This window comes from Megalops cyprinoides, chromosome 20, assembly GCF_013368585.1.
Source record: "Megalops cyprinoides isolate fMegCyp1 chromosome 20, fMegCyp1.pri, whole genome shotgun sequence".
NCBI lineage: Eukaryota > Metazoa > Chordata > Actinopteri > Elopiformes > Megalopidae > Megalops > Megalops cyprinoides.
In genome coordinates this window covers 9,494,311-9,505,226 of record NC_050602.1, presented here as the reverse complement: position 1 = coordinate 9,505,226, position 10,916 = coordinate 9,494,311, and the positions used below count along the sequence as shown (strand labels likewise).

Below are 10,916 nucleotides of genomic sequence, written 5' to 3'. Positions count from 1 at the left end.
ATATTTTCAGAATGTAAAATAATTGACTGGCAGACAGTTTCAGAAATAACTAATTGGCGGGAATCTGGACAAGGGGGTCTTTGTGTGTCTTTTTTTGGGAAGCTGAACTGCAACAGTGACACAATAAAACCTCCTGTATTCAGCTGAACATCTTCACTGGAGAGAGACCAGCATAAATCTCTGCCAAAAGCATGCCTCATGCCATTCTCACTGGACTATAAAAGCCTTCAATGAATGTTCTTATGCCTCTCTGAATGGCATTTTTATTTTGAATTCCTTACATGCATATGAGAATGTCTGTCTGTGCATTGTCATGGAAAGATGGTTTTTAGGTAGCTAAATTTAACACTGAGTGAAACTTGTGACCAGTGACATCAATCCATCTCCACTGTACAGACTAAAAAAAATATCTGATACGCTATTTCAAATGAGCAACGAGGGTGTTCAAGGAACCATGCTCTTTAATGAATTAATGTAATATTATATGTTTACTATGAATTCTGCTGATAAGATTCACATATATTCAGGACAATTTGATTCTTACAAGGGTCAGATCCTTAAAACGGATGAATGGATAAAAAGAACATTTATGTTTTACACATTTTTCTCTCACTTGAGAAACATCATTAGCCAAATTATTCAAACATGGTACAAAATGTACTTGAATGCAGTGCTTTTATGCAATCCTTTAAATAAATTCATAAAAATAATGAATCATGATTTAAATGTCATCATATGAATTGCTTGCTCTGTGTAGTCTACAATGCTGTGGTGCAGTCAACGTCCTTAACTAGATAACTTAACTCATGATTCCCATTCATTCTGTTTGTGTCTCCACTGGTTCTGTGTTGCCTACAAAGGAGCCTTTTCAGATCACACTTGTTTTCCTTCATTTTTTACACTCTTAATGGTCTTTTAGAATCTCAGTGTCAACTACGGAATGCCAAATTCCACATCTGCAGAACTTTGATAACTTGCCTTTATCGTTAACACTGAAAGCGGCGTTTTGGATCTGTGAAAAGCACTTTCCTTTTTCTTGGCATGTTGACTGACATCCAGGCACTTGACTAAAGTGCAGTATTCTCCTGAAAATACTAAATAAACTGCATTCTTTGTACCACTACACTCATTACAAGTTCTGACTCCAAAGGGCTTAGTACAGGAAATGGTACCATGCAGCACCCAACTGTACTAAAGCCCAGGAAAAAAAAATCTGATTTCATACAAAAACACAACCAATACACACAGCCAATAAGGTGCCGATATGACATTTTACAAAATTACACAGAGCCGAATAACATTTATTTTTTTTAATGGTACAATTTGATTTACAGGCAAATAAGTAATAAACAGGAGTTTATCAGGCCTTTAAAATGTCACTGATCTGAAAAAGAGGTGTTTTGGGATTAAATTTTTTGCAGTGCCCTCTATAGCCAAAGGTTCACAAGTCTGTGCAACACACGCTTATCTAGGATTACACAAACTGGACTTTATAAATAAGAAATACTGTTTTTTATACATAAAAGTGTATACATGTTGCGTTGCATGTTTCCACAATGGCGTGCCCTGTGAGGGTGGAAGAGGGAGTGTGACAGGGAGGACGACCGACGGTCTCTGTGCCCTTACTCGCGGCCTCAGTCGGCTCCCGACCGACACAGCTCCTACCGGACACCGCAACTGAAAGCGGGAGGAAGTCTGGTGTCCTTCTGAGAGGAGAGTGCTGCTGGGAAGTAGCCAGGAGCTGAGGGAAGAGGGGGGGATCAGAGGAAACCCTTTGGTTCAGTCAGTGAAGCTAAGGTGTGAAGGTGCGGCTCAGCTACAGCCTTATTCTGTCGCTCAGTTACGGCGAGACTAAGCGACCATTTCAGAGCTGCTAATGTGAAACAGGACGATAATACAGAAAGGAGGCCGCATTTTATTAAATGTTTTTTTTTCCCCCCGCAGAGTGACTAATGGTGAAGGCACTGCGTGTGAAAGACACATACGTTGTCCTTGTCAGGATAAGAATTAGAATAAGTGGTGAGATTATTACATCCAAATATAAAGGCACAATACTGTTAAAAATTGTTAATTGGCAGCTCTTATCCAAGTTTATTTTTCCTTTTAAGTCAAGCAAATAATGCAGTAAAAATGAAATGTCAGGCGTCTAGCAAGTGGGTTCAAACATCTATGTACTTTTCTCTCAAGACTTGAGTCCTGCAAAGAGGACACAAAGGAGCACTTCTTGTTGCAAAAGTTTTTTTTTTTCTTTCAGTTAATCTGTGACCCCCCCACGGAAAAACAAAACAAAATAAAAGGTAGAGCTATGAGGCGACGACACTGAGCCATGTATACAAGCAAGCATAATACCACAGAAAATATGATATAAATTTATATATTATGTGGAGGTTTCCGTCGCTTTCTTTGTAATAGGACCTATTAGAAGAGACTGTTGGGATTTCGTTATTTTTAATCAGTCAGTCCTGAATCATTTAAGCATATATTTACATGACAATAACATTTCCTCACTCTATATCATAAAAAAACATTCACACAAAAATATAACATTTGAAATAATAATTAGCACCAGTGTATCAGGTAAAGTCTCGCTACGCAAATGTACAAAGTTGCATAGTGTGTGTTGAATTTTGCCTTTAAAAAAAAAAAAAAAAAAAAACAAAAACAAAAAAAACTGTTAATGTGTGATTCGCAATACACCTGTATTAAGCAGCAGCTTCAGGAAAAACAAAAAAACCAAAAACAAAAACATGATTGTGTAGTGTTACGAAAAAAAATAACTGCGTTAAGATTAGATGTTTCACGGCAAGTAGAAGCCTGTCACAAAAGTCAACACCAGCACATTCTGGATCACTCGGAAAGCCACAGCTTCCTGGCTGGGTTGCTTAAAACCGTTCTGTGTGTGTACCTAACGGTGTAGAATGCATTGCATTGAATACTGCTATAGGTGGATGACAGGGAGACAATGACAGGCACGCCCCTGTGGAGTGACTGGAAGATATTAACAATAACGATAAAAAAACAGGAGTCCTTCACTGCTTGGTTTGAACTGTCGGTGTATGATACAAAAGTAAGGAACACACATTATTGGAAAGGGTAGGGGATAACGCCTGTACTGTTAAACACAGCCCAAACAAGCCAATCCCAGATATTTCAAAGTCTGAAGACTACAAACTGGTAGGTATAGCTTATTTCATTCCAGATAAATTAACCTATGGAAACGTAGACTCTAACCTTCCCAGTAGGTTTTGACATTTGGGAAGACTTGGGCTTGGTTCAGACCAGTAAGGCTTTAGGAGCAGTGTGGAGGTTGAGGCGCAGTGCTATGGGGGGTCTTTACACTGAAGGTGAGTCACCTCTCTATACCTGCTGCACTGATGGAACAGGGTGACCATCACTCCTTTCACGTTTCTACACCTACTCACATTGTATTAAAAAAAAAATGCTCTTTCCACTAAATTATCCCATTGAACTGTAACATTGTGGCTTTTCTCTTGCAGTAAAAAAAACAAAAAAAAACAAAACAAAAACAAAAAAAAAAAAAACTGTTTTGGTAAAAAGTGGCGTTCTGCCAGTGTTAGATGTGGGGAGGAGTGGTAGAGAGATGAGGGAGGTGCAAGGGGGTGGGGTTTGTGTGGGGGCAGGGCTAAGGGCGCTCCAAGGAGGCTGTGTTGTAGCAGCCGGCCGGTAGCGTGTTCTTGATGTCGACAAGGTTGCTGATGTCCTTCCGGATCTCGTCAATCTGCCGGTCGTAGTCTTTGATCATGTCCTCCTGGCTCTTGGCGACCGCGTTCAGCTCGGTCAGCTTGCGGTCCAGGTCGCTGCTGTCCATCTGGTCCTTGGCGCGCTTCAGCGACCCGTCGATCTGGTCCAGCTTGCTGATGTCCACTTTGTCGATGTTGCCTGAGTCCAGGGACAGAGCGTGACACTTAACACACCGTTTCATGGTTTTACCTCAATCCCCACCCCTAACATCTGCTACATGTTTTATTTGCGATGTGGTTTGGATTCTGTCATCTAGTGACTGATGTATGGTATTATACTTGGCTTCCCTTGTCTAGTCAGGTTGCACAAGTTAACCAGAAGAGCTAGAATAGTGTTATGCTCACACTCACTGGTCTGTGAGCGTTGTCAGCCTGGTCTGACACTGTTGCATATTCAAATTCAGTGGACACACTTAGGTTATACTGTGCTGGACATCGCTCTGACATTTTTTAAATAACAGAAGTATCACGGCGCTGATTTTTTTTGAGCACTTACCCAACTGCTTGAGCAGGTCGTTGATGGTGTTCAGGACGGTCTTGACCGCGTTCTTGGCTTTGCGCGCGTTGTCCTCGGCCTCCTTGGCTGCGTCCGATGCCTAAGGGTCACAGATAAACAGCACCCCGTCATTTAAACCTCCAACGCATCAACCAGTCAACAGGCATGGGTGACACCACGCTGCCCGATACGGTGTACGGTTTTTACGTGTTATCCATTCACGTAGCTCGACGTGTACCAAGGAAATCTGAGGTAAATACCCTTTGCCCAAGGGAAGAGCAGCATCGGTCTGCTGGGGAATCGAACCCACAATCTCGGGGTTAAGAGTGTGAAATGACGGTAAGGCTCGTACCTCAAATGTAAGGAATACTGTGCAACTGAAAATGTCCCCTGCATTTTGTGTGCACGTAGCGGCAGTTGAAAAAGACATTTCTGTGAGCATATCGCCCACTATGACCGTTTTCCTGCTTTATCACACCCACTCACCATGCCAGCCATCATCATGTCCATGTCCGCATCCCTCCTCTTCTTCTCCAGCTCCTTCTCGGCCGCGCCCAGCTGGTCCATCATCCCGTTCACCTCGTCGTCCAGCTTCATGGTGTCCTGAAAGGCCTTCTCTGCGTCGTTCTTAGTGCCGGCAGCACTCTGTGGGACAGAAGCGCTATGTGTTATTGTTACTAAGTTTAAAATTCTATTTCACTCTGCCTAGAAAAATTGTAAATACTTAATACCTACAACTCAAAGCTGTGCTTAAAATATTCCAGTATGCATTATGCTTGTGAAACTCCTGTTCTTTCTTTAAAAATAAAAAACACTATTTTAGAACAATTCCAAATGTTAAGTCAATTAATAATTTGTACAACTCAGCCGTACAACTCTTCCATAGCACATTTCCCTGCCCACTTTGACTGGCTATGAAAGGCCTTCCTAACGCCAGTCCAAAGCATGTCATGTGACTGTGTGACAGTACCTTCTGCACAGCGCTGGCGATCTTCTCTGCCTCTGCCGCCTTGTTCTTGGCCTCGCGGGCGTCGGCCGCAGCATTGCCCAGCGCTGCCTCGGCCTGTTTGGTTTTCTCGTTGGCAGCGATGATGGTGGCGTTGATCTCCGGGATTTTCTTCATGGCGTCCTCTGCGGCGGTTTTGTTGTCATTGACGCGCTTATCAAAATCTGGAGGGACAGAGGACAGGAATGGGTAGAACAGGGTTATTAACACACTACACATTTTTCAAGCTGAGAAGAGCTGACCCCTGCATATCGGATGTAACAAATATCTGAAACATTTAGCAGTTAGCATCCATTTTACTTGAATCAATACTGACGGTTTAGGGTTTAGCAGTGGTGTAATGGCTGTGAAAATGCAGCGTAGAGTTGAGGTAGTGCAGGGGCAGAAAGTGGAAGACCATGGACAGAGCAAGACAGGAAATCCCAGCCCAGTCTGGCCTAGTCCGGCCCTCACCTCTCAAGTTCGCCAGGATGTCCTGGGCCTCCTGGTAGGTGGACTTCCCTTTCCGGGCCGCCTCCTCGGCCAGCGCCTTGGCGGCGTCGGCCCGGGCCAGCAGCTGATCCGCGGTCTGCAGAGGGGCATCAGCATGCTCGTAACGCACCCACACCAAGACATTTCACCCACAATGCACCATCAAAGTCTCCCTTCAGAACCCAGCTTTCACGTATTAATATGCAGGAGCTACCCTTCTAGCCTGCACTGAATGGACTCAGACTCAGTACAGAACCAAGCTAATAGAGTTCCTGCAAAACCCACTGCAACGCTCCGCGCTTGCATACCACACTTTAGGAGATGGATCTCGATATTGAAGTTAGCAGTTTGATTAAATGCTCTGTTCTGGTTCCTTCTAGAACTCACTACTCCAAGTGCTCTTGATATAATAATCATACTGAAAAAGTGTCACAAGGTTAAACAGGAACCTACCTGCTGCTCTGTCTTGCCCTTCTCCAGGAGTTTCCGGACCTCGGCCTCCTTGCCCTTCAGGTCTTCTCGCAGGTCCATGTACTCCTTCTCCGTCTTGTCAATCAGGTTATCCAGGTCCGAGGCCTCTTTTTTAATCTTGTTTGCCTCATCCTGGGAGAGGTGTAAACATTCCCCTTAAAACCTGAGAGCAAATTAACTGGCCAGACTGACAGAGCCTGCTTGGGAGTTTGCCCTGGACACCACTGATGCTCCTACTTTTTATGGTAAATACCAAAGGGTTCTGAACAGCCGCTGTGAGTTAGGGCCTCAATTTAATGTCTCATCCAGAAGACAGCACCTGCTATAGCACTGTGTCCCCATCACTACACAGTGACATAAGCTTCCGGCAAGATGCAGAAGGAAGAGTGCCTCTATTAGCCACATAACTTCAGTGACCTCATTTCCTGGGAGGCCACCCATCCAAGGACTGATCAGTCCAAGCCCACTTGGTGTCACTGGTGGCAAAACGCAGTCAAGGAGTGCACCGGAAATGGTAAAATCTTATTTTAAGCACCAATATCCACATTTCTCATGATTTCCTGCATCTGCAGTACGATGTAAAAATATGTACCTAGTATGCATATTGCAGACACCTGGGAAGGTCTGCATTCTTGCCCCATAAGTCATCACTGACAGAGGTATAGGATGCACTGCACTGGAGGTTGCTGGACTGCATCCTAGCAGTTCCCACCACCCCTGGCAACATTCTCGTACCAGAGAGCTAACGGCCGAATCTTACCTCGAGTGTCTTGGTGTCGACCGGTGGGAGACTGGTGAGGTTGGCATAGATCTCCAGGGCTTTATTCCCAGCCTCCTCTGCCTCGGCATGCACCTTGTTCGCCTGCTTCTCCAGGTTCTTCGCCAGGTCTTTAGCCGCATTGTACCTGAGGGATTAAAACACTCATTTAATACGTGCGCCTACCGCAACAGTTATGGGAATGACAAGCACATCAGGGGAAGAGCAGTGTGTTAGGGGACTGCCGAGCGCATTAGGGAAATGACAATCAAGTTATGCGAATGATCCGCACTCAGATACTGCAGGAACTTACTTCCTATTGAGTTCTTCAATGTCATTGTTCGTTTTGCCCTCGCCGTCCAGAGTGGTTTTCAGCAGGTTGAGTGCTTTGGTAGAAGTGTCGTTGGCGTCCTTAGCAATCTTCTCGATTTGATCTGCATCCATTTTATGCCTGAGAGTAAAACGCATCAGAAGAAGAATTCTCAGAACTTACACAGCTTAAGCCCATCAAGCAGAGTTGACTTTATTAACACATCAACAGTGTTATAGCACTATTTGCAGAGAACACTTCATTATCAGAGTTATAACAGCACCAGCTGAGAACCCATTAATGCTTCAGCATAACAGGATCAGAAAGTGCTTTATTAATATTTCATTTATAATGTCATAACTCTTACTTGTCAGCCAGTTTCCGAGCTTCCTCTGCCAGGAGTGTCATGTTGTTTGGGTCTCCGGTGCTTGCGGGTGGTTTAATGTCCTACATAAGAGAATTTGTGAAAATTAACTGAAGAAATGTAAACATAATTTACATCTACCAACACATTTCATTGTTGAGAAACATTATGAAACTAAATACACAGAAATGGGCATGATCCCCTGGTGATCCCCTGCTAGTGCAAACACCACAGCCCCAAACACCACACCTTAAACCTGCTCCATCATAACTACCATTCAAAAATATTTCTTTAAACCGGCTCCTCAGTAATTGCTATTTAACACTGCTCTAAGGACCTTCTCCAGCTGGATGATGGGTGTGGCTTTGCTGACATCATCCGAGTTATTCCATGGAATGAAACCAATTTGTTCTGCTGCTGTAGGCTCCCGATCATCACTGGCAGACAACACACGGCTTGAATAGTGTTATGCTCACACTCACTGGTCTGGGAGTGTTGTTAGCCTGGTCTGACACTGTTGCTCATCCAGCTTGAATGGATACATGTGTGTTCTAATGTGGTGGAATTTACTTTTGATAAGAGTGTCTGCTAAATGAATGTAATGCAATGTAAATACACATGATTTGCGCTGCTGTTAATTTAAACCTGCTGCTTAATAACTGATGCCACAGCCCTAAAAAAACGTCCCCTCGAGTCAGGACATCGCAACAGTAACGCACCACTTTTTTGATGGCGTCCTTGGCCTTCTCCAGCTCCGCCCGGGCCCTGTCGATCAGGCCCTCGGCGTCTCGCACCCGGGTGCGGGACTTGTCGGCCAGCACGCCCGTGTCGTCCACGGTGTTGCGGATGTTCATCAGCCGGTTCCACTGCGTGGTCAGCGTGTTGTTGATGTTGTTCAGGCGATCCAGCAGGGCTCTGTCCACATCTAAGAAGAGGGTGCAGCTACAGCTTAGAGCGTGTTCATCAGTTATACAGTTCCAGTCAAAAGTATGGACACACCTGATTAAGATAATGGGAAACATGCATTCAAAGACTAATGCATAAATGCTTTAAATTTGTTTCTTAATAAATACTGAACTTGACACCTAGTTGATGCCTGTATGAATTTCCATGAAAAAATAAAATTAAAAAAAAAAAAAGTTTTTTGGCTACTCTGAAGAATTTAAAATATAATATAGTTCTGATTTAACACTTCCTGTCACTGCATAAATTCCAATTGTGTTATTTCATAATTTTGATGTCTTTACAATCATTCTAAAATGAGGAAAATGGTAAAAATAAAAAAAACCCTTCTATGAGTAGGTGTGCTCGAACTTAACTGGTCCTGTTAAAAGTTAAAACCATGTAAAATGTATTTAAGGACTGACCCACGCCAACCCATGAGTTCAATCCCTATACACCCACCCATGAGTAGTGCTGCAGCCTATGGCAAAGCCAAGGTCCCTTACCACCCCAGAAGTGCAATTAGCTTTTATCTGATGAGTTTATCTGAAAAGATGCAATGGAATGCTACCTCAGAAGAGGCAAGATAGGTTAGAAGGTTAGATAACCATTAGCTAGTTAGCTCATGATTTTAAAAATAGCTTGCTAACAAGATCTGCCATTTAAGATCATGTCAACGCTGGTAAGCTAGATAACTAGCATTCTCTAGTATCCAGTTTTGACATATTAGTTGTTCTGAACTGCTGGTAGAGTTGATCTGTGTTTATGTAACTTGCCAGCATAGATATTCTTGAATATAAATATACAATATATTCTTAATTTGAAAAGTTCAGTTGTGGTAAAAATATTACAAATATTACAACATAACTTTCCAGGAAGAGAAAATGGCATTTTTTAAAAATGGCATTTTTTCTAAATGTAAATCTCAAACAAACTCCAATTCTTGTGTGATGGTGTGGAAATGTCTCACACCTTTGCTGTTCTGGGCCTCCTGCAGCAGGTCCATGATGGCTTTCTCTGCCTCCTTCAGTCGGTCCTCAAAGGCCTTGTCACTAACGTTCTGCTGGGAGGCACCCAAGTTACTAATGAGGGTCTCCAGGTCATGCAGCTTCTGCCTCTGCTGGTTCACCTGTGAAGAACGGAACTCTGGGTCAGACACCCCTTCTCCACTGATGAACATGCAAAAGCACTCACCCATAGCTCAGAGCATTAGATGTACTTCATTATCATTTACATGGAAAATGCCACAGACATACTGATGAGAGCTACTTGAGGGGAAACGTCACATACAGCAGCAGGGGCAGAAATGCAATTCCGCCCCACGAAGCACCAATAGGGTGCGTCTCTGTGCGCACGGGTGTGTGTCCATATGGCTAATGGAGAGCGCTAACCTTGTCCCTCACTAGCGAGTAGCAGGAGGGGCACTGCTGGCAGCCGGGGCGGGAGCGGTTGTAGAAGTAGTTTTCCTCGCACATGTCGCAGCGGACCCCCACGAAGCCCGGGCGGCACTCGCAGCGCCCATCCTCCTTGCACTGGGCAGACTGGGAGCCCTCGGGGTCACAGTCGCAGGCTGGGAGGAGAGGGGGAATGGGGACAGTCAGAGGGCGGGAAAGGACACATTCCTCCGTATTACTATACTGCAACGGCCAGAGTTACACTTTACAGCGACCTCCTCTTCCATATCCCTCCCATTCCTCTGTCCCACCCCACATAATATACCCCAAAGTGCACAATTAAATGAATCCACCTCAGTTCTGTCATATGTGGGAAATATGACAGAACTGAATTCTTCGGCACAGATGGTGTATGTGAAAGAGAGATTTAGCTCTGTGCGGTTCACAGTAAAAGTTCTGTTCCTGCCATTACTGAGGCCGTAAGTGTTCATTTTAGCTGTCTTTTTACAAACACCTGTGATTGGATACTGTGTTTTACACACATCCATAGCGAGCACAAGAACACAGACAGGACCAGAACCTCCTGTTGCCAACCAGAGCCTCCTTCACAAGGAACTGCAGAGGATGGAGGTAACACAGAGGAATAACAGAGTCATAATGGAAGCACACAAATTCTGCAGTTTTTGTCTCACGTTTGCAGCCGGAGGATCCAAAGCCGAAGAAGTTGACCTCGCAGCGTTCGCAGCGCCGGCCTGTGACGCCTGGCTGGCATTCGCACTGGCCACTGGCGATGTCACACTGCCCGTTGGTGGAGCCGATGGGATTGCAGTCGCACCTGCCCAGGTGACAAGGAGGCTTAAACAATTGTACACAACGTGCATCTCTAACAGGAATATGAATCACAGCCGGAACCAAACAGGTCTGGCAGAAGAGCTTTCCTAATG

The 10,916-nt window shown here is 44.4% G+C and overlaps 1 protein-coding gene across 1 annotated transcript in view; it reads right to left on the bottom strand.

Annotated features, from left to right (window-relative positions):
* Positions 1 to 2,651: 2,651 nt before the first annotated feature.
* The window catches only part of lamc1 (laminin, gamma 1), an 84,116-nt gene continuing 75,851 nt past the window's right edge, over positions 2,652 to 10,916 (bottom strand). The window contains exons 16-28 of the mRNA XM_036555008.1: positions 10,665 to 10,807; positions 9,970 to 10,148; positions 9,551 to 9,707; positions 8,356 to 8,561; positions 7,640 to 7,719; positions 7,276 to 7,413; positions 6,966 to 7,110; positions 6,188 to 6,337; positions 5,717 to 5,831; positions 5,228 to 5,427; positions 4,744 to 4,902; positions 4,258 to 4,357; positions 2,652 to 3,900 (exon numbers count right to left, since the gene is read on the bottom strand). Of these exons, the coding sequence (XP_036410901.1) occupies positions 3,644 to 3,900; positions 4,258 to 4,357; positions 4,744 to 4,902; positions 5,228 to 5,427; positions 5,717 to 5,831; positions 6,188 to 6,337; positions 6,966 to 7,110; positions 7,276 to 7,413; positions 7,640 to 7,719; positions 8,356 to 8,561; positions 9,551 to 9,707; positions 9,970 to 10,148; positions 10,665 to 10,807 (2,029 nt within the window). The 3' untranslated portion in view covers positions 2,652 to 3,643. The remainder of the gene's footprint in view (positions 3,901 to 4,257; positions 4,358 to 4,743; positions 4,903 to 5,227; positions 5,428 to 5,716; positions 5,832 to 6,187; positions 6,338 to 6,965; positions 7,111 to 7,275; positions 7,414 to 7,639; positions 7,720 to 8,355; positions 8,562 to 9,550; positions 9,708 to 9,969; positions 10,149 to 10,664; positions 10,808 to 10,916) is intronic.